The sequence below is a fragment of the Dendropsophus ebraccatus genome, chromosome 9 (assembly GCF_027789765.1).
Source record: "Dendropsophus ebraccatus isolate aDenEbr1 chromosome 9, aDenEbr1.pat, whole genome shotgun sequence".
Classification (NCBI taxonomy): domain Eukaryota; kingdom Metazoa; phylum Chordata; class Amphibia; order Anura; family Hylidae; genus Dendropsophus; species Dendropsophus ebraccatus.
In genome coordinates this window covers 10,490,281-10,513,970 of record NC_091462.1, presented here as the reverse complement: position 1 = coordinate 10,513,970, position 23,690 = coordinate 10,490,281, and the positions used below count along the sequence as shown (strand labels likewise).

General features: G+C 48.2%; 1 protein-coding gene across 1 annotated transcript; it reads right to left on the bottom strand.

Moving 5' to 3' along the window:
- Window positions 1-378: 378 nt before the first annotated feature.
- On the bottom strand, window positions 379-22,178 carry LOC138801746 (uncharacterized). Its single transcript, XM_069984841.1, has 5 exons — window positions 18,823-22,178; window positions 8,326-8,404; window positions 6,346-7,173; window positions 2,288-6,136; window positions 379-506 (listed from the first exon to the last, which is right to left on the bottom strand). The coding sequence occupies exons 1-5, from the start codon at window positions 22,111-22,113 to the stop codon at window positions 379-381; spliced, it is 8,175 nt and encodes a 2,724-aa protein (XP_069840942.1). The 5' UTR covers window positions 22,114-22,178.
- Between the last annotated feature and the right edge of the window lie 1,512 nt (window positions 22,179-23,690).

Genomic DNA, 23,690 nt, shown 5'->3' with positions numbered 1-23,690 from the left:
TGTGTGTTTAGTATAAAATATAATACTTTATATTACATAATACCTAAAATACTTATAATACTTAAAATATATTGCTGAAGTATGATTGAAGTTGAACAATACACGTAATAACAGTAGTGCAAATCTTGACATACAACTTGGGTGCTGACACCAAGGTTACCAGTGCTTGTAGAAGTAGAAGGTGCTTTGTGGTAGAGAGAGGAGTTGCCAGAGAAGCCCTGCCCAAAGTAGTGAATGTGCTCTGCCGTTAGAGGTGTATAGGTAGAGAGATAAGAGGATACTCGTACTCACAGATGCCAATAGTGGCTCTGAACCGCCTTAAGCCCCCTAGTTGCGAGGTACTCGTCCTAGGTAAATAATACAAGCCCCAGTCGTCGGTTAACTGGGTGTAGCAGACTTCCGAGGTTTCCCAGTTGTCTTGTGCTGCGCGGTAGGATACGTAGACCTTACACGGTAGCTTTGTCCTACTAGGGTCAGTTCCTCTTGCTTCAGAAGACTGCCCTGAACTTTTTAGAGAGGTTCCTGGTGTGGGCTAAGGTGATTCTAGGTGGCTTCTTTCCTCTAAGTAGAGCTTAGCACTGCATACTTGCGTTAGTTACTTGCATAGAGGAATCTTAATCTTAGGTCCCTGTCAGAGGTCCTGGCCAAAGCCAGGCCCTGGCTTAACTTCTGCAGAGACTAAGCTTGTCTGCTTCCTCTCACACTGAATACTAAGTAAAGACTGACTCCCTTCCTCCACCAATCTAACACCTTCTTCAAGTGCTAAAACTAAACCCTCCTGTGAGTGATGGGGCTGAGTGTGTTTCCAAGCCAATTTGATTTGAACACAGTGTGGGAGGAGCTTAACTTTACGATTTCATACAGTCAAGACAAGGTTAATTTTTTAGACACCACTGTTTCCTTTGATGAACAGAGACATCTATGTACTGACATTTACCGTAAAGAGACAGATCGTAATAGTCTCTTATTGTACAGAAGTGGTCACCCCTATTCAACAAAACGAGCGATACTGATTTCACAATTCAAACGGGTAAGGAATATTGTGACCCATCCCGAGACTAGAGAGGTGAGATTGAGAGAAATGGAAGAGAAGTTCCTCATGAGAGGTTATCCCAGTAACATTTTAAAATCTGCACTTAGTGAGGGTCCCAGGCAGCCGAGGCAACAGTCTAACCGTATTCCATTCGTGAGGAAATTTCATCCTCTAAATTATAAAGTTGATACCACCATAAGGAAATATTGGCACATTTTACGGGATTCCCATCCTGACATTCCAGAATTTAAGGACTTTCCTCTTATGTGCAACAAGAAAGCACCCAATTTACACAATAAATTGGTACGCGCAGACTTAGGGGTTGAACAAAAAGCGTGGCGTCAAAGGATACTTACAATTCAGAAGAATGGTACTTTTCCATGTCTGAATTGCCAGTCTTGTTCTAATATTATTCGGGGTGATAAATTTTATCACCCACACACTGGGAAAGAGTTCAACGTTCGGGGCCACCATACGTGCAACAGTAGTTGTGTGATTTATCTGATTAAATGCCCGTGTGGGCTTCTATACATTGGTGAGACTGTAAGGGGTGCAGGTGGATGGCGACAAACTCACTCTGACAGCTGAGTAATGTTGGGATAACTTTACTGTAGATAATTCAGCAGTACAACCACAACTCTTTATGAAGCTAGATAAGTAGCAGGGAGGATATCACTTCAGTCTATGTGGTGTAGCACAACTATATACAGTCTCTCAGGGGGCCCCACTTCCTGATCCTGCTGGTAACAATGGGCTCCCCTGCAGCACCAGCTCTGTCTCCCCTGAGCAGTACCTTCCTCCTTGCTGCAGTGATGAGGCTGGCTGGACACTCCTGTGTCAGTGTCTCTTTGTCCCAGGTGCGCTGCACTCCACTTGCTAGCACTGGGCTGTGTTGCTCTCTTCCCTCACTGCTGCACACTGCTCTGTCTGCTGTAGCTCTTATGGACCTGGCTGAGCTGTCCTGCTTTCTGTGGATCACCTTGTCACAGATCTCTTTAGCTCTGGCACAGGTCACTGCCCTTGACCTCCAGCACTGGAATCTTCTCTCTCTACAGGAACTGGATGGGTCACACTTCCTGAGTCTCTGGCTTTTCCTTCCCCAGTTACCTCTGTTACTCCTAGCTGGGAACTGACTCCCTCTGCTGGACGGAGGTGATAACATCCAACCTCTATGCTCTAATACTGCAGCAGAACCTTCTGGCATTACACCTTCCCCCCCTCGTTTGAGGGTAGCCGTCCCGGCAACCTGCATACCCAAGACATAGTCCTCATAACGTGCAGGCATCCTTCCAAAGTTAGCACGTCCAGAATGTCTTAGCTCAACTGAAGGCTCCACAGAGGGAGCGTTGTTCTCCTCTTGCTGCATATCTTCCCTTCTTTCCAAGGGGGTTGGATCTGGGTGGGGTGGTACCCACCATTCCTCTTCCCCAGAGGGTACCGTGGGCATGTTGATACTCTCTGGCTGGGGTTCAGGAACTCTTCTCAGAAAAGTGCATGGTCTAAGCATATTTCGATGCACTATGCGCATCGGTCCAGTTGCACCCTCCGGTCTTACCTCATACACTGGTATGGTTGGGTTGGGTTGCCGGATCACCTCATATGGCGTGACTTCCCACCGCCACTGCAGCTTTCCAGCCCTTCTGGCTGTGCGATTGCGTACCATTACCCGATCTCCCACCTGTAACGGCAACTCCTTCAATTTCTTGTTTGCTGGTAATGTGCGGGGGCCAAGGCGCTGGGCGACCAGGTCGTACATTTCTTGTACCTTCTTCCGATGGTCTCCCATCCAAGTCTCAGGGGTCCACCCTTCACCTTCTCCACTGTCAGGCATCATCATGGTCAGAGGGCATCTCCCATTTCTCCCAAACATCAACAAGAAGGGTGAATAACCCGTGGCTGAGTGTAAAGTGTTGTTGTACACCCACACTAACTCTGCAATGTAGTCTGGCCATCTCTCCTTTTTCTGTTCCTCCAGTGTCCTCAAGAGCTGTAGAAGGGTTCTGTTCAGGCGCTCACATGCGCCATTTCCCTGTGGATGGTAAGGTGTTGTGCGTGTCTTCCGAATCTGGTACAACCGACAGAGCTCCTCTATCACTCTTCCTTCAAAGCAAGCCCCTTGGTCAGAGTGCAGTTGTGTAGGACAGCCATAAGGCAGAATGAAATTTTTCCACAGGCACTGTGCTGCTGATTCAGCAGTTTGGTCCCGGGTGGGGACCGCTACAGCAAACTTCGTAAAGTGGTCCACCATGACCAGCAAATACTTGTATCCTCTCGGGGACTCTCCTACTGTAAGATAGTCCATCATCACAAGTTGTAGTGGGTAGCTTGTCTGTATAACACCAATTGGGGCCTGCTGATCCCCAGCTCTTGCTAGGTTGCAGTTTCGGCAGCTTCTGCAAATGTCCTGGGCCACCTTTTGTGAGTTAGGATGATAGAAGAATCTCTGTAGCCATGCCCAAGTCTTGGCAGGTCCAAAATGCCCTTTCCTTTCATGCATCCACTCAGCTACGTTCCTTACCTCACTATCTGGTATTACTACTTGCCAGGTGGGACCAATCTCTGTGGGGAGTTGTACTCTTCTGCATAGGACTCCCTCGCGGAAGGTCAGACGGCCCCTCTGCAGCCACAACTTCTTTCCAAATGATGTCAAGGTCTCACACTCCCTGTACGCTGGCTGGTGATCAGTAAGGAGCCATTCTCTTACTCTGGCAATTTGTGGGTCTTGCTGTTGGCAGTCCTGCCACTCCTCCATGGACCTTCCCGCAGTGATCTCGACAGCCTGCTCCACCCCCTGAACCGGAGCACTCTTCAGTGGTTTAGGCACTTTCATGAAATTGGGGGTCTCGACCTCTTCCCGCTCTTCGTCTGTGGGGCCACTGGGATTCTCCAACGGGTTACGAGACAAGGCATCTGCATTAGCATTACTCCGCCCCGGCCTGTATTGTGTCTTGAAGTTAAATTTACTAAGTCGAGCTGCCCACCGCTGCTCCAAGGCACCCAGCTTGGCATTATTCAGGTGAACCAGTGGGTTATTGTCAGTCATCAACACAAACTCGACTCCTGTCAAGATGTCCGCAAACTTTTCTGTCACCGCCCACACCACTGCCAGGAGCTCAAGTTTGAAGGAGCTGTAGTTGTCGGGGTTCTTCTCACTCTCCCGCAGAGTTCTGCTGGCATATGCTATTACTCGTTCTTGACCATCTTGCTCTTGGGTCAGTACAGCTCCAAGTCCCCTCAGGCTTCCATCAGTTTGCAGCACAAATGGCTTTGTGAAATCAGCATAGGCCAGGATAGGGGCACTGGTCAACAATTTCTTCAGCTCCCTAAAGGCCAGTTCGGCCTCCTCAGCCCAGACGAATGGCTTTCCTTTTGTATCTCCAGGCAAGCACCCCTGGAGGAGCGCATACAGAGGTGCTGCTACCTGGGCAAACTCCTTGATGAATCGCCGGTAATATCCAACCAGCCCCAGGAAGGCCCGAAGCTCACTGCTGTTGCTGGGTGTGGGCCACTGTTTAACGGCCTGAATCTTTGAGTCTATGGGCTGGACTCCTTGCCTTGTTACCACATGACCTAGATACTCAATGCTCTTCTGGAACAAGTGGCACTTAGTGGGTTTTAACTTCAGCCCATGCTCCTCTAGGCGGCCGAGGACCACGTCTAACCGCTCTAAATGTTCTGCAAAACTTGATGAAAAGATGATTATGTCATCTAGGTAGATCAGCAGGCATTCAAAATTCAGATCACCCAAGCACAGTTCCATTAGCCTCTGGAATGTAGCTGGTGCATTGTTCAGTCCAAAAGGCATGCGGAGGAACTCATACAGTCCCATAGGTGTAACAAAGGCAGTCTTCTCTCTGTCTTTTTCTGCCATTGGCACTTGCCAGTACCCACTTGCCAGGTCAAGGGTAGAGAAGAATTTGGCACGGCCTAGCGCTGCCAAAGATTCCTCAATTCGAGGTAATGGGTAGGCATCCCGGACTGTACATGCATTGAGGCGCCTGTAGTCAACACAGAATCGCAGGGTCCCATCCTTTTTCTTTACCAGCACAATTGGTGAGGCCCAGGGGCTCCTGCTAGGCTGAATGATGTGACTTTCCTGCATATGTTTCAGCAGGGCCTTGACCTCCTGATACAGTGCTGGGGGTATTTGTCGGTACCGTTCCCGTACTGGTCGAGCATCTCCAATTGGAATTTCATGTTCAAGCGTCTGTGTCTTCCCAAAGTCTGCTTCGTGCCGGGAAAAAGCATTTGGGTGAGATCCCAGGACCCTGACTAACTTCTCCCTCTCCTCGGGAGTCATCTCTGCACCTTCCAAATGTACTTCGTTCAAGAGCTGCCCTCCTGTAGTCCTGACAGCTTCAGTTCTTACTTGGCACAATGTCAGGGTGGTGGTGGCCATATCAGTTGACTTGATGTGCCAGCTAGGCTCCTGTATGGCTTCAACCTCCTCAATAGGAAACACATCTGCCACCAGTTCTCTAGGTGCCAGTACCACACTGTGGCTGTTAATGTTCATTATTCTCATCAGGACTTGGCCACTCTGGACTGTGCACAAGGTTCGTCCCACTGCTACCCCTTCTTTCTGTAGCACAGGCTCTACCATCACTGTAGCTCCTAGCAATTGGTGGCTGGTGCCCACTGGTAAGGGTACTACTACTTCATGGCCTGCTGGCACTTCCAAAGAAGTTGAACAGGGTACTCTCACACATCCCACTTTTCCTACAAGGCAGGACAGGGTTGCCTGCATCCGGCACTGTTTCAGCGATCTCTGGAGGGCCACTTGTGGAGGTTTCAGGTTTGGGACATTCTTCCAATACTTGGGACCCAGCTCTTGAGCCATCAGACCATCTAATTCTTTTAACACATTCATTCCCAATATCACAGGGACTTCTGGGTCCATTGCACTCTGTACCACCACCACTCCTTTCTTCTTCATAAATCGGCCCCAAAGCTCAATGTCAACTTGCATGACTCCAACTATTGGAATAGGCAGACTATTGGCAGCTTTAAGATTTACCCATTCTGTACTTCCCTGGTGCAAGGAGGAGGGAAAGTAAGTCTCAAAGACTTTCCTGGCCATTGTCGTCACTTGTGACCCCGTGTCTAGTAGACAGGACAGTTCTATTCCATTAAACTTGGCTCTAACGACTGGACTTTCTCCTACTAAGTCCATAGCTTCCAGAAGGGGGCACAAATCTGTACTTCCTCCTGCGATTCGCCCCTCAATCGCAGGTGGAACTAGTTTAAATCTCTCCTGTTGCTGACAAAGCCACGGTTGGGGCAGTTTCTGGCTAGGTGCCCCTCCTGATTACATGTCCAGCATCTTCTTGCAGGTTGAGCCTCTCTGTAGGACTGTCTGGATGCAGGACAGGACTCCCCTCGGTAATGAGTCTGAGGTGCAGCCCTCTCCACTGTTATAGTCAGTGCCTCCTTGAGTTCTCTAATCACTTCTTCCAATGATGAGACACGTGCCTCCATACTTTTCTCTTTGACTGGCAGCACCTCTGCTTGCTGGGCTATTGTGACAATAGTACCTTGTTCCTCCTTTTCCAGAGTAATAGCTTCCTTAAGCACCTCATGTAAGGTTGAGTGTGGCTCTAGCTTGAATCTCTCACGTAGGGTTCTCCTTAAAGGCTGGCTCCTCAGGCCGAGAAGAAACTGATCACGCAACACTACTTCCGCATTAGTAAAGGAGGTGGCTCCCCGTCCTTCTTTTCTTTGTAATGTGGCCATAAGCTCTTGCAAGCTATTTGCATAATGGGGCAATGACTCATCTTCCCCCTGATATCTGGTGAAGAATTTCTTCCTCAGCATAGCTTCAGATGTTGTATCCCCATACACATCTTCAAGGATGCTTGAGATCTGTTCAAACGTCTGTCTCAGCCTTGCTGGCTGTAGCAATACTGTTTTTCTGGCTTCCCCTTCTAATGTGTTCAAGGCTAGCTCTGCTCTCAGATGTGGGGCAATATTACACAGGCGTGCGGCTCCCTCCAGCCGCTCTCTCCAGTCCTCTAGTAACACACTGGATCCATTAAACTTAGGCAGATGACTCAGTAGCGCCCCCACTGGAATCATGGGCTGCATGCCGCTAACAGATGATGTTGCGCCTTCTGTCGCCATATCCATTTCCATCCTGCCGACTACGCCACGTGTAAGGGGTGCAGGTGGATGGCGACAAACTCACTCTGACAGCTGAGTAATGTTGGGATAACTTTACTGTAGATAATTCAGCAGTACAACCACAACTCTTTATGAAGCTAGATAAGTAGCAGGGAGGATATCACTTCAGTCTATGTGGTGTAGCACAACTATATACAGTCTCTCAGGGGGCCCCACTTCCTGATCCTGCTGGTAACAATGGGCTCCCCTGCAGCACCAGCTCTGTCTCCCCTGAGCAGTACCTTCCTCCTTGCTGCAGTGATGAGGCTGGCTGGACACTCCTGTGTCAGTGTCTCTTTGTCCCAGGTGCGCTGCACTCCACTTGCTAGCACTGGGCTGTGTTGCTCTCTTCCCTCACTGCTGCACACTGCTCTGTCTGCTGTAGCTCTTATGGACCTGGCTGAGCTGTCCTGCTTTCTGTGGATCACCTTGTCACAGATCTCTTTAGCTCTGGCACAGGTCACTGCCCTTGACCTCCAGCACTGGAATCTTCTCTCTCTACAGGAACTGGATGGGTCACACTTCCTGAGTCTCTGGCTTTTCCTTCCCCAGTTACCTCTGTTACTCCTAGCTGGGAACTGACTCCCTCTGCTGGACGGAGGTGATAACATCCAACCTCTATGCTCTAATACTGCAGCAGAACCTTCTGGCATTACAAGACTATGCAAAGAATTAGACAGCGCATGAGCCAGCATAAGTCCACTATCCGATGTCATAATACCTTACTTCCTTTGCCAGCACACTTTGAAAAATGTCATCATAACTTATCACAGTTTAAGTTTCAGATTATCGAGAAAGTACAAACTCCCAGACGTGGTGGTGATATTAAAAAACTTTTATTATATAGAGAGGCTTACTGGATTCACGTCCTTAACACATTAGAACCGCATGGTCTGAACAGAGATTATGAAGTCAGCCAGTTTTCATAAGTGTTTTCTTCTTTCTTTTTTCTTTTTCTTTATACTTATTGTGTTTTGCACATTTTATTCACAGCTTCTACAATCGGGAGAAAATCAATACTAAATCGGAAGACTAGATGTTATACGTCTTGTTATATATTTTCCATGTGAATTGTAACAGGGCTAGTCATGGGTTAATGACTCAGGATTTCATGGGCCATTCTCATGACTTACCTGATGACGTCATTTTTGTGAGCCTGTTTGCTGATAAAAAGCTGCACTTTGTGTTCATCTGTATGCTGTTGAAAAAGGCCTGATGGCCGGAACGCGTGATAAACACAGAACCTTATCTTACTTCGCAATACGTGAGTGCCAGGATTTATTTCTTTATACAGGGGCTGAGTGTGTGTGAGAGAGATAAGAAAAGAGATAGAACAAAAGAAAACAAGCACCTGGGATTGGTCAGCAATACAACACATGGTACAAAACAATCAACCCTTGGCAACTTCAGCTGTGCAACAAGTTAGACAAAACAGTAGTGACGCCTAGTGGGGAAAAAACAGTACTACATCTCCCACTCTTGTGAACCTGACTTACTAAGGTGCCATAAACAGCACAAGTGGTAGGACACCACACAAGTACCGGAGCAGTGCTAGAGAGAGTGACATGTATTGGAGCAGTGCTAGAGAGAGTGACATGTATTGGAGCAGTGCTAGAGAGAGTGACATGTACTGGAGCAGTGACAAAGTGAGTCACAAATACTGGAGCAGTGCTGGTGTCACAAGCCTGGGTACCAGGGTAGTGATGGCTCTGATGGCTACATAAGAGAAGACAACAAAAAGTAAGATGCTGCGGTTGGCACTACCAAACAGTTCACATTGGACTCCTAGAAAAGACGCAGAAAATGGAATGTGTAATGTTTTGTGGTGGTGCTCTCTCCTCATAGAAAAGCCAGGTAGGTACAATTCCAAAAATCATAGGAAAAGATGTAAGGGAGGGCACTCACCATTAAAATGTAGCCTTTATATACAACCCAACAATCAACAGAAAGGAAACATTGAGTGTCCTTCTCTTATGTAGGTACAATTCCAAAAATCATAGAAAAAGATGTAAGGGAGGGCCTTCACCTTCGGTATGTGAACCTAGTCAGCGTCTGCAGAAGCACGAATCACGTGTGAAACAGCTGTCACGCCCCTCACAATCACGCTGGAGCTGGCGTCCTCGTACCTGTCTGCATGGACGATTTTAAATATATGAAATAAAGGCTACATTTTAATGGTGAGTGCCCTCCCTTACATCTTTTTATGATATCTATGATTCTATGATTTTTGGAATTGTACCTACATAAGAGAAGGACACTCAATGTTCCCTTTCTGTTGATTGTTGGGTTGTATATATATATATATATATATATATATATATATATACACAGAGTGGTGAGTGCTGCCGCTTTTCTTCTTTTATAAACGGGATTGAACAGCATGAACTTGCGTCCTCTTTATGTTTTACCTTTTTTTTTCTTCAAATAATAGTAAATAGAAACAGTAGAGACAGCAGTGAATACAAGAGGGAGACAGACAAGTAGGCAGCAGAAATGTGCGGAGCTACAGAAGCTATAGGTTGTCTCACTGAGCAGCAGCATGGACAGTCTGCGCTGGCAGTGAATGGAATAAAAATAGAATAATGGACACGGTATAGTACATCACCACGCACTTCAGCAGTCAGAGATGTAAAGAAGAGTAAAGAAGTCCTGGGATCATAGTTACCTGTTTTATTGAACATTTTTAAAATCATTACTTTCTGATATCCAGGAGGTTTTTCTTTTTCCATTAACAAATCAGTTACTGAGCTTCATCTGTAGGACGAGTTGTACTTAGTAACGTCCGTTAGTGACGTCCTCCATCATATAACGTACTGCAAAACCAACAATAAATAGATTAGTTAGTTTGGAAAAAAAAACTATTTGGGGACTTTTTATGGCATTCTCTGTGCAGATCAGGGCCTGAACAGCAGCACCAAGCTTATATTATTTTTATATGTTTTACCATCACCATGCCTTATTTATCACTTGGTTTTTCCATCTATGGAGCTCTTTGCGTGGTGATATGATGTCATTTTTATTGGTTCCAGTCGGGGGATGATGAAGGTTTTTCATATATTTCATCCTTTAAAAAAAAAAAAAAAAAAAATGCTGGGATAGCGTTGTTATTTTTAACAATAGGCAATGTCCACTCCATATGTCCCTAGTATTCCCCAACATGTGTCATACATGTAGATCATATGTGGGGAAGATGTTAGAGAGGACCACATTTACTCATAGTGTTGCATTTTGCTGTTCCAGTTATTCCAGCCCCCTTCACACGTCCGGAAAATCTATCTGGATCGATTCCTGACCCATAGGCTCCTATTGGGCATGGATACCCTCCAGGGTTCTTTTATCTGAAGGATGTCTATGATGAAAAATAGGCAAGTGAAACATAGGATATGTCCTATAATTCAGAAACTGTGAACCACTACGTGGCAGTTTGGACCAGCGCCAGCACCTGGGCAAGTGCCACTACATGGCTTTTTAGCTGTATGTGCTCCTAATTAGGAGCATATACAGTTAAATGTGGCACTGCTATTGACAGGGCCGGGAGCCCAGCAGCATTATGCCTCCAGCCACTAGAGGCCGCCCCCCCAGTCCTCTATCCTTATGCATCAGTATTTCATTTACTTTATTCATGTCTTTTTTTTATTATTTTATGTTATATTACTGCATGTGTAAATTCTGTATGTTACCCCTTATCCTTTGTACATCGCTCTGGATTCAAAGGAAATATATAATAATAGGGGCACCCCCCCAACTGGTGACACCCCATTGGCTATTTATTCACACATTTCTAGTAAGACTAAGGGCCCTATTCCACCGGACGATTATTGTTCGCATAATCGTTAACGATAAACCATCCAAACGACCGCTATTACGAAAGACCTGAAATCGTTCACCCATTTACATGGAAAGATTATCGTTACTTATGATCGTTCTTGCGGTTGTCTTGTCACTATTGCGTTCGTCACTACTGCGAACGACTTCTTATTCAATGAGAACGATTTGCGAACGAGCAACGATAAAAATAGGTCCAGGTCTTATTAAACGATCAACGATTTCTCGTTTGGTCGTTAGTCGTTAACTGCTATTCAACCGAACGATTATCATTAAGATTCGAACGATTTAACAATAATCTGAACTATAATCATCTGGTGGAATAGGTGGAGGGGGGGGGGTCTATGTAAAGTTTTATCTAATAGTTTTAAAAGAATATCAAAAGTACTCCTGTGGGTCCCCTAGGAAATAGTGACCACAACATAATACGTTTTCAGTTATCCTTTAATAAATGCTTAGTAGTGGAGCTACAAAAACACTAAACTCCAGGAATGGCAAAAACTAGGACAATGTCCTCAAGAATAAAAGAACACAAACTAAACTGGACATTTTAAAGATCATCCTAAATAGATCCTGTGAGCGATATAAACCTAATAGGAATAAACAAATGAGAAACAGGAGAAAACAAATGTGGTTAAATAAAACTATAAGGTGTGTGATAAATGATAAAAGAAATCATTAAAACACCAAAACAAGAAGGGAGGGAAGAAACATAAAAAGATTTGCAAAGAGGAAAATAAACTGTGTGAAAGACAAAGGCAACAAAGATTGTAACAGAGTAAACCATTGGCACAGAACACAAAAGAAGCCAGAGATATTCTTTACCTAAATAAATATAAAACTTAAAACCAAAAGTGTTGGCCCCTAAGAAATTATCTGGATGAGGAGGATGAGGAAAAGGCCAATCTATTAAATGCATTCTTCTCTACTGTATATAAACAGGAAAATACAGTGACAGATTAGGAAAGTAGGCATAATGTAAATTCTTTATGACTGTCAACAGCTTAATCCAGGGATGGGGAACCTGTGGCCCTCCAGCTGTGGAGTGAATGGTGTCTATCTAGAGAGGACCATGGTTAGGCTGTGGATAGGGTGTATCTAGACTGGACCGGGGTTAGGCTGTGGATGGTGTGTATCTAGACTGGACCGGGGTTAGGCTGTGGATAATGTGCAACTAGACTGGACCTGGGTTAGGCTGTGGCTGGTGTGTATCTAGACTGGACCGGGGTTAGACTGTGGATAGGGTTTATCTAGATTGGACTGGAGTTAGGTTGTGGATGGTGTGTATCTAGACTGGACTGTGGTTATACTGTGGATGGTGTGTATCTAGACTTTACCGGGGTTAGGCTGTGGCTGGTGTGTATCTAGACTGGACTGTGGTTATGCTGTGGATAGTATATATCTAGACTGGACCGGGGGTAGGCTGTGTATCTAGACTTTATCGGGGTTAGGCTGGGGATGGTGTGTATCTAGACTGGACTGTGGTTAGGCTGTGGATGGTATGTATCTAGACTGGACCAGGGTTAGGCTGTGGCTGGTGTGTATCTAGACTGGACCGGGGTTAGGCTGTGGCTGGTGTGTATCTAGACTGGACCGGGGTTAGGCTGTGGCTGGTGTGTATCTAGACTGGACTGTGGTTAGGCTGTGGATGGTATGTATCTAGACTGGACCAGGGTTAGGCTGTGGCTGGTGTGTATCTAGACTGGACCGGGGTTAGGCTGTGGATGGTGTGTATCTAGACTGGACCAGGGTTAGGCTGTGGCTGGTGTGTATCTAGACTGGACCAGGGTTAGGCTGTGGATGGTGTGTATCTAGACTGGACTGTGGTTAGGCTGTGGATGGTATGTATCTAGACTGGACCAGGGTTAGGCTGTGGCTGGTGTGTATCTAGACTGGACCAGGGTTAGGCTGTGGATGGTGTGTATCTAGACTGGACTATGGTTAGGCTGTGGCTGGTGTGTATCTAGACTGGACCAGGGTTAGGCTGTGGCTGGTGTGTATCTAGACTGGACCAGGGTTAGGCTGTGGATGGTGTGTATCTAGACTGGACTGTGGTTAGGCTGTGGATAATGTGCAGCTAGACTGGACCGGGGTTAGGCTGTGGCTGGTGTGTATCTAGACTGGACCGGGGTTAGGCTGTGGCTGGTGTGTATCTAGACTGGACCGGGGTTAGGCTGTGGATGGTGTGTATCTAGACTGGACCAGGGTTAGGCTGTGGATGGTGTGTATCTAGACTGGACCGGGGTTAGGCTGTGGCTGGTGTGTATCTAGACTGGACCGGGGTTAGGCTGTGGATGGTGTGTATCTAGACTGGACCGGGGTTAGGCTGTGGCTGGTGTGTATCTAGACTGGACCAGGGTTAGGCTGTGGATGGTGTGTATCTAGACAAGACCGGGTTAGGCTGTGGCTGGTGTGTATCTAGACTGGACCGGGGTTAGGCTGTGGATGGTGTGTACAGTAGTGGATTATAATAGGGGCGTTTCGGGCGGCAGCCCGGGGCCCTGAGCTCATGGGGGGCCCATGACCACCCAAAAAGACTTATACTTTCAGTGGTGTACTGTCTCCTGGCTACACTTCCGACATGATTTGCAAAAAATCACTGTTTTTTTATGGCAATTTTGCACAAATCAGGACATCATGACATTATCTGTCCTGTACTATGAACGCCAGGCTAGTGCCACCATAGTTACTGTGGGGTGGGGGGGCCCAGACTTGGTAAACAGCCCGGGGCCTATGGTAAAGTTAATCCGCCCCTGGGTGTGTATCTAGACTGGACTGTGGTTAGGCTGTGGATGGTGTGTATCTAGACTGGACCGGGGTTAGGCTGTAGATAATGTGCAGCTAGACTGGACAGGAATAAAGTATATGGGATAAGGGGAAAAAAGGCCAAGGCAACAAAATGTACAACTATATGCCAAATAGTAGAGGTAACAGTAAACTCAACTTCAGTCACCAGGAAGCTGCTGCCATGGCTAATAAGTATGAGGCAACAGGCATCTCCCTTGAAGGGGTGTTTGAAGCCTCTATTACACGGGGCGACAGAGAGAAGCAAACGAGCGCTGTCAGCGCTCGCTTGCTCCTCTCTCCCCGCTCGCTGCCAGCACTATTACATACATCGGCAGCAAGCGGGTGAGTACAACAGGGGGGTTGATCGTCTGGTTGATCGCTTGATCGTCTGGTTGATCGCTTGATCGTCTGGGCAACCCATTGCAGTTGGCAGCGGTCTGCTGCCGCCGCTCCTGTTCCATAGTAGTTTGTCTTTCAACATGTTGAAAGACAACCGACAGCAACTATCAGCCGACATCGTTCATGTCGACTGATCTTTGCCTTCTATTACACAAGACAATTATTGGCTGTAACGGCCAAATGCGGGCGATAATCGTTTCATGTAATAGAGCCTTCACCTTCCTCTGGATCAACGCAGCCGCATTATAAATCCTTCAAGTCTGTCACGTTCCAACATCCTCGGCATCTGCATTTCGCCCAACTCTGAGGAATCCATATGTAAGTTACTCCAGAACGAGATTTCTATTCTATATTTTAAGATCCTCCATAGCAGCCCACTCGCACGGGTCGCAGACCTCAGCTATAGCAGCTCCTGGGTCAGATTGTTCTTTACAGCAAAAAAATAGTCTGGTACCATGTTAGCAAGATCAATCTCTGTCATTGTTATATAGTTCTGTTTTGTAAAAAAAAAAACATAAAGTATATATATATTCTAGGAATGCGACCATTATTGGCTGAGGAGAAACATTATTTCTGCAAGTTTTCCGAGGACAAGCAAGTCAACAAATAAATGACTGAGAGATCAGCACAATACCAAGGCGATGTTATGTGGGGATACAGCCTGAGTGATATAGCAGAGGTCTTTGTTATAGACAGAAGGATAATGGAGGTGATGACCGAGCAGATATCTGCCAAATGGCCAACAGCCCTCTCTCCCAATCACCCCGTATACATGACAGTTCAGCTTGGCCAACTATAAGACACTTACTTTTTAGCAGCCCCTGCATCTTATAGCCCCCAGAGGTGGCACACTCTCATCAGTAAGTGCTCGGAGGGGTGAAGGAAGTGTTCTGTCCCACCACGAGTGTTTCTAGTCTATACACCCCTCCCAAAAGCCTGTAGTACAAGTAAATGTGGTAATGAAATAGTATCTAAGTTTTACCACTAGATGTCGCTATTGTTTGTATATGCACTTGTATATTGCACAGCTGTAGTGAACAGGGGGTTATTGTTTGTTTGTTATCTGCGTACAAATAAGAGCTCTTCTCTCTTCTTCAACTATCTCTATTTTCCTTTTCTGTACTGCACTTTCTTCTCCACCACTCACAGGAGGTATTACACACCCTGTAGGAAGTTGTCACATGGGGAGAGAAAATACACACCCAAACTTAGGGAGTCTTATCCAAGTCTTAGTGAAGAGAGGACGCATCCCTGCTGTAGGTCAGCTGGGTCCTGGCTCTGTCAGGTCCCCCATCAGTCCAGTGTAGTCTAGTCGTGAGTGTGGTATTGGACAGATGTATGGGAAGCACTGAGACTCTTTTCTTCTCTGAAGCCACACTTGTTCTTATTATGCAGTGCTAAACTGTTCAGGAGAGGATGTCAGAAATCACCCCAACCCATGCCGTGAACATCTCTAACAGTGCAGGACAGTATCCTGAAACAAGAGGAACTGATCCGGATAGAACAAAGTTGCTACAAGCCTACGTACTCTAGCAGCACAGGTGTAACCAGGTAATTTGGCCATCACCCTTGAAGGACGGGTCACCCGACACTGTAGGGCAACAGGTGGTACAGCGAAAACAAAGGTCGAAACACAGGCACAAGTAGTCTTTTATTTTCAAGTCTTCAGTATTCTACTTCTTCTTCTAAAGTTCCAGCAGAGCACACTTCTACCCTGGGTTGGGACTCTCAGCACAAACTCCTCTGTACTACTCTGAACTCTCAACACAAACTCTTCTCTACTACTCTAAGCTCGCTCTACTTCCCAGCACACAGCCAAGTCAGTTCAGCTCTCCTGCTCCAAAAGCTCTTAACGCAGATTGTGTCTAGTCAGAAGTCTATTATCTGCTGCTGAATCAAGTATTCCTGCAGTAAAGAAGATTTTTTTTATAGTAACAGGACTGATTATTGTTCCGGCACCTACACAGTCACACCACCATCCTTGGGTCATCTCCCCTTTCTGTGGGTGGCAGTACCAATAGTCCAGGTGGGTCGCAGCTGCACTCCGGACCACTGTGATAAGCCTGGCAGGTCACCGACCACAAGGGAAAGGGTATAGCAGGTGTGCCTCCATACCTGTGTGCCCAACCGGCACTGACGTCACGACAACCTAGCATCTGGCTGAGCTATATTCCAACCAACCACAACAGTAGCGGCGTCACACAGTACCATCTAGCAAGTGGCCGGTCAAGCACCCCAGGGGTGCACCACAGAAGGTGCCACACCAGGTGGGTCACAAGAAGGTCTCCACGATAAAAGTAGACAAGCATGGTTGACCTGCAGCATCCGGCCATGACCAGCAGCACACCAGTTTTGTAGATAGCCTGCTTGATGGTGGGATAGAATGTGTGAGTTGTTAGGGTCCTTTTCCATGGCCCAACATGGTGCGATGCCCTGGCCCCTGGGGGCCACTTCCGCAGTGCTGGTGTTATGAGCGGGCAATGACCGGGGCAGCTGCAGGGGTTATACTTGTCACGGTATAGGCCTGAGGGCAGCACAGCTGCAGGGCCGGTCTGAGGAATCTGCGGGTGATGATGGGCATGCGATTCTTCGCTGCACTTAGTCGGGGCACCAGTTAGTGGACACCAATGCCAGGGTTCAGTAACAGCGGTTTTATTATAGATAAGGTAACTAGTAGCAACAGTTCTGTCCGGATGCAACCGGGTATATAGCAGGCTTTGACAAATAAAGCAGGAGTGGTGCTGCATAGGCTGTGAGAATACGTGCCGGATGATGGGAGTAGGAGTATGAGAGAAATAGCGTTGCTGGGTGGATTAGCTTGAGAATAATACTTGCTGTGAATCCTTGCAGCGATGAGGAGAGATAACGGAATGACACCCAGATGAGAGAGAAGAATCCGGTCACTTGAGCAGGCAGATACAGCCGAAGACTTGAATACAGCAGCAGAATCAGTCACTCTTCTTATGGTGAAAAGGCTGCAGAGAAGAAGCCCAACTCCTCTGAGGCAGGAGAGGGACGACACACATCCTCCTTGCTTGGAAGCAGGGGGAAGACTAACTTGTTAGGAGGAAGTGGGAGGTCACATGGTTGCTCCTGGCCAGAACCAGTCGGCCATTGGAGGAACCATGGTTACAGGTCACGTGATCAACAGCCTTGCATACCACTGTACACTGTAATAATACACAGGAATACATGACAATACACATGAAAATGCACATTACCAGAGAATACTAGGGGAAAACCAGCAGCAGTTGCAGTGCAAACACTTACCAGAACAGGCATTGACACAGCAATAGAAATGGCCATAATAGGAGTAGTAGTCTGCATGTTCTGGGACACTGCATACCTCCCTAGCAAATTTGAGCCGACCTCGGCGAATCTAGAAGGCAGCAAACATGAATAGACTGGACAATCAAACAACAGGAATGAATGATGAGAGTGAGTGTGATGAGGTGTGTGTTTCCCACGCCCAAGGCACAGGTGAGAAGAGAGAGAAGATGAGAAACCCTAGTGGCAGGACTTCACCTAGGGGTGCCTAACGTACTCTGGCGACCAGGTAGCTAGTGCGTGAACCATCTGACGTGTAAGCCAGGACAACTTAACTGCTGGCGGGGGACCCTCAATATTCCAGCCAGTTAGACAGTAGGTTTTCTGTTAAATGTGTTACCCTACTGGAAAAGAGAACTGTGAAGACCTGTGTACTATCTTGGCGTGTCTGAGTAGTGTCTTGGATACCTGGAAGAGGAAAGAACAAAATAATAAAAGCAAACATACATGGGGGCCCCTTACATACCGGTCAATCATACAACACAATTATCCAATAGGCCAAACACACGAAAGGGTATCCAAGGTGCAATATGTATGGACCAGTGTGAATATTAGGTAAGACTATGTGTGATAACTACTGCGTTGGGACAAGACAGAGGTAAACAAATACTGGAAACAAAAGGAAGGGAAACACAAGGAACAACAAATACTGCGAGGTCTTGGGGAGAACTGGCTCACATGAATCTGAATGAAACCTGAGAGAAATCTGAATGAAAATCTGAGAAAAATCTGAATACAAACTGGCTCAACTAAATCTTTCCAGCTATAGAGATAATATAGACAATAATGAGACTGGATGAGAAAATACACTCCTACATAAACTGGACTTTCTCTGAGGTATATGTAAACTGACTTCTCTTACTCAGAGGAGGAGCTATCTGACTTAGACACTGGAAAATATACTGTTTTACAAAAGAGGCGCTCTACTCTGAGGCTATCTATGTAACCTTGTGCTTACTCAGAGGAGGAAATACAAAGACTTTGATAACACTGGAATGCAATAGTACAATAAGTGCCATAATGAAATAAGTGCAATAATACCCTGTGTGGAACACACAATCGCAGGAAAGGGCATTAGGAAGGAATGGGTTAAGTGTCTCTGTTAGGTGGAGTCTCTTTTAGGCAATTGGAACATCGTCCATGTAAAAGGCTCTGGGACAGGCACTAGAGAACCTTTTGTTATTGTAAGTGTCCATCAGCTCATGGCTGGTTAGTACAGGGAACTTGGTCAGGAGGACCAGGCACGAACCTTGAACGTTGCAGGAACTGGAACAAAACAGTTAAGGACTCTGGTCTCTGTAGCGAAGTGGAGGAATTCCTCTGGTAGAGCGCTCAGACCGTCTCAGCGGAGGATCCTCTTCAACAGTGATTGGTGCAGGTACAGGTGGAAGATCACGCCCAGTGTCTGGTTGTAGAGCTGGAGTTGTTGGAGGCACAATTGGAAGTGGAGGGGCCACTGGAATGTGTACAGGGATTGCTGGATAGCCTATGGCCATGAGGAACGGTTCAACTTGGAACATTTCTTCCAGAGAGAGAGGTTTAGCTGGAGCTGCTGGGGGAGCCGGAGGTGTGGATGCAGGTACCGGACACGGTGCTGTAAGGCCCTGTAGGTCCTCCTTAGTGCAACGTTTTATCCTATTCCGGTGCACCGTCTGCGGGGCTAGCCCTGGTTTTTTTACTTCATACACATCAGTCTCTGGGTAAGGGATAGAAGAGATGACATAGGGCTCAGGCTCCCAAAGGCTTTCAAGTTTGTGAGAGCGATGATATTTCTTTAGCCAAACTTTATCTCCCACTTGTAGTGGTGTGGCATTCGCCCTTTGGTTGTAGGCATCCTCTTGGCGCTGCTGAGCTTCCCCCATCCTCCGGTCAACAATTTCCCGGGCATCCTGGATTCTCCTCTGATGCTCCCGAACCCAGTCAGTTTCAGGTAGGGGGTTGAAGGTGTCAGGAGCTTGGACTCCCAGAGCACGGTCCTGAGGAAGTTGGCCTTGGCGGCCGAACATCAGGTAGAACGGGGAGTAGCCAGTGGAACAATGAGTGGTATTGTTATAGATCTCCACTAGTTCATCCAACAAGTGGGGCCACTCTACTCTCTTCGTCACTGAAGCCGTTCGGAGCATGTTGATAAAGACCTGGTTAACTTTTTCACACAGACCATTCCCTTGAGGGTGATAGGCCGTGGTACGGAGCTTCTTACATTCATGGTAGGCACACAGCTCCTGGAAAAGTTGCGACTCGAAGGCCGGTCCCCGGTCCGTCAGCAGAGACTCTGGGCACCCATAGTGCTTTACATACTCCTTGTAAAAAGTAAGGGCGGTGGTCTTGGCGGTCAAGTCCCTGACAGGTACCACGACTACCCACTTGGAGTAATGGTCGACCATGGTGAGGGCGTAGGTATACCCGCATCTTGTAGGGGCCAGCTTCACATGGTCCAGGGCGACTAGCTGATTCGGCCGGTGGGAGGTGATTGGATGCAAAGGGGCCCTGACTTCTCTTCCCCCAGCTTTGGAGATATTACAGGCAGGGCACTCGGCACACCAGTTCTCGATGTCAGCCCTCATCCCGATCCAGTAGAACCGCTGTCGGATAGTGGCCTCCGTCTTGTGTACCCCGAAATGACCGGACCGGTCATGGTAGGCATCTAGCACCATCTTAGCGTCTCGTCGGGGAATGAGGATCTGGTGGCACCTCTCCCCGGAGACCGGGTCAAGAGAGTTCCGCAGGATCAGTCCCTTCTGTAGGAAGAGCCTCTTTCTTTGCCTCCAGAGTCGCCTTAGCTCGACATCAGGATAGGGCCTCTTTATCCGCATGGGGACCCGACCAGTAGAGAGGTAGTCATAGATCTCCCCCAGGATGCGGGACTCTTCCTGGATGGTCTGCCACCTGGCCAAGTCTTGCGGGGCCCTAGGTGGAGGCGAAGGCGTTTCAGGCCTAGCTGCATCAATAGCACTCTGGGTAGCGAACCTTTGGTAGAAGGGAGGCATTTCTACATCTTCCCAATCGCTGTCCTCTGGGGCCTCTTCGCCCTTGGGTAGTCGGGACAGGAGGTCTGCATTGACATTAGCCTTGCCACTGCGGTACTTAATTTCAAACTGGAAATTGGCCAGTCGAGAAGCCCACCGCTGTTCCAGGGCGCCCAGCCGAGCAGTGTTGAGATGCGCCAACGGGTTGTTATCCGTATAGATGGTAACAGGGGTGGCAGCCAGGTAGTCCTTGAACTTTTCGGTGACGGCCCACACTAGGGCTAGTAACTCCAACTTGAAGGAGCTATAATTGTTGTCGTTCTTTTCAGCGCCCCGAAGACTCCGGCTGGCATAAGCTACAACTCTCTCTTGGCCATCTTGAACCTGGGACAGCACAGCTCCCAGGCCTTGGAAGCTGGCGTCCGTGTAGAGCCGGAAAGGAAGGTTATAGTCCGGGTAGGCCAGGATAGGAGGCGTAGTCAACAGGCGTTTCAGGGTTTGAAAGGCAATCTCCTGCCGTTCGGACCACTCGACGGGGAGCCGTCGGTTGTAGCTTTCTCGAGGGCAACCCCGGAGTAACTCATTGAGGGGCTCGGCCACTTGGGCAAAGTGGGGAATGAAGCGGCGGTAATAGCCGGCAAATCCCAGAAAACTTCTCACCTCCTTGACTGTCTTAGGGGTATCCCAGTGTTCCACAGCCGAGATCTTCTCTGGATCGGGTTGTATCCCCTCAGCACTCACAACATGCCCCAGATAGTTCACTTGGGGTTTGAGAAGGTGGCACTTGGAAGGCTTGATTTTCAGGCCGTGATCGATTAGGACCTGGAACACTTCAGCCAGATGATGGACGTGATCTTCGTAGGTACGTGAATAGACAATCACATCATCTAGGTAGAGCAGGACACTCTGAAAGTTGAGATGGCCGAGACACCTTTCCATCAACCGCTGGAAGGTAGCGGGGGCGTTGCACAGACCGAAGGGCATGCTGGTGAATTCAAAGAGCCCCATGGGGGTGGTGAAGGCCGTCTTCTCACGGTCTTCGGGTGCCATGGGCACCTGCCAGTACCCACTGGTGAGGTCCAAGGTGGAGAAGTAGGCGGCTGACCCCAAAGCAGCAATAGACTCTTCGATCCGGGGCAAAGGATAGGCATCCTTGTGGGTGATTGTGTTTATCTTCCTATAATCCACGCAGAACCGGATGTTACCGTCTTTCTTTTTCACAAGGACAATAGGGGCAGCCCACGGACTCTGACTTTCTTGGATAACGTTAGAGTCTTTCATCTCCTTGAGCAGTTTCTTGACCTGCTGATAGTTGGCAGGGGGGATTGGCCGATGTTTCTCTTTGATAGGCAAATGGTCCCCAGTGTTGATCCGATGCTGGACCAGATTGGTCTTTCCGAAATCGAGAGAGTGTTTGCTGAAGGCCTCGTGATACCTTTTGGCCACCTTGAGGATGCCGTGGAGGTATTCAAGTGGGGTATTGGCATCGCCAATATGGAGCTCGTCCCACCAAGGGGCGAGAGCCCTGTTTGAGTCCCTTTGAGTGCCACGGATGGATCTCTGATAGGCAATGGTCTCCTCACAGACGATGTCCTCAGGATCGAGTTGGTATAGCATGGCCACGGTGGTGAACTTGGGTAGGTCAGCTGGGGAGTCTCCAAGGTTCACCAGACGGACAGGGACCTGACCATTGGAGACGGTCACCAGGCTTCTAGCGGCCCTGACAAGAGGTTGCCCCTCAATTTCAATAGCATCCAGAAGGGCCACATAGTCAGCATTGTTAAGGCCCGGACGGACCCTGCACCAGATGAGGAACTCACTGTTAGCTGGGATGATGATCGGACGAGCATCTCTAGTGCGGACACGGCAGATTTCTCCTCGAGGATTGGCAAACTTCCGCTGAGCGGTGAGCACTTTAATGGTCTTCTGGACGGCTTGCCTGTACTGAGGAGAAGCACAAGACATAGAGGCATTCAAGGCATCCAACACTTCAGTGAATACATGACGGATAATATTCATGCCTAATACCACGGTCCTACTATCTCCCTGAGCCTCAGTAACAATGATACCCTGACGTGCTAGCTCTTGCTTCCCTATGCAGACAGTGGGTTCCCAGTAACCTAGTTGCACAATAGGACGACCATTACTAGCAATAAGTTTCAGACGGTATTTCTCAACTGGACCTAGGGTTCTCAGATCCCAATGTTCTTCAAACACATGCCTCGGGATAGTGGTAACCTGGGAACCTGTATCTACCAGAGCCTCCAGGGGGACTCCGTCCACCCAGAGAGTCACATGCGGGCATTGTGAGAGGAACCTTGAGAACCACTGTGCTTCCTGCGGGCCTGGATCTCGACCTCCTGGGTATTGGCCCTCGGACCCAGGGGTAGCCCCGTTTAACTGATAGCATTGGGAGCGGTAGTGTCCATGTCGCCTACAGTGGCGGCAATAGGGGCGCTCAGGGGATCTAAGTCTCTGTGGAGGAGGCCGATCGGGAACTGCATACTCAGGGCAGGGGTCCTGTGGTGGTGGAGGTGTTGGATAGGCCCCTTGTAGCCCCCTTAGGGCTTGGCAGAGAGAGTCAACCACTTGCGTAAGGAGAGCAGGGATCGCTGGTGAGCTAGTCGGGATAGACTGTTGGGCAGCTTGTATAGCGGAAACCGGCGGAACCATATTGGGCACTGGAGGTGAGGGTATAGATCCCACCGGGTCCGGGCAATCTGAACCTGGAGTACAGCCGGCACAGGGATTGTCAATGCCAACCACCCTCAGAGCCAGAGTCTTGAAGTCCAGGAAAGGCATTGTAGGGTTTTGGGCAGCTAGCATACGCAGTTGGCTCTGGATGAGTCTAGAGTCCACCCCCTCTATGAAGCGGTCAGTGATCATACTCTCCACAGCCGAGGGGGCTATGGTATCAACCTGTCTCAGGGCCCGGTAGGCAGATTGGAGGGCTAGTGCATAGTCTCTGAGGGTCTCACCTGGCCTTTGTCGTCGGTCATAAAACTTAAGGCGGACCTCCGTGGGTGACTGTACCTCAAATTCTTTACTCAGCCGGGCCAGGATCTGTTGTACATTAGCTTTCTCCGTAGCTGGCCACGACCGCACCTCCTCTGCAGCGGGACCCTCAAGTTGTCCTAGCAGCAACTGCACCTGCTGAGTGGGAGAGAATGAGACAAGTTCAAGGGTGCGGGAAA

What these genes read in the sequence shown, in the direction of transcription:
- LOC138801746 (XM_069984841.1), bottom strand. Translation starts at nt 22,113, where the DNA reads ATGCTATACCAACTCGATCCTGAGGACATCGTCTGTGAGGAGACCATT. An exon ending in CTCCACTTCGCTACAGAGAC is followed by an intron (nt 8,405 to 18,822) that starts CAGAGTCCTTAA and finishes TCCGGCCATCAG; the next exon opens with GCCTTTTTCAACAGCATACA. An exon ending in TGCAAGAAGATGCTGGACAT is followed by an intron (nt 6,137 to 6,345) that starts GTAATCAGGAGG and finishes CCTGTCTACTAG; the next exon opens with ACACGGGGTCACAAGTGACG.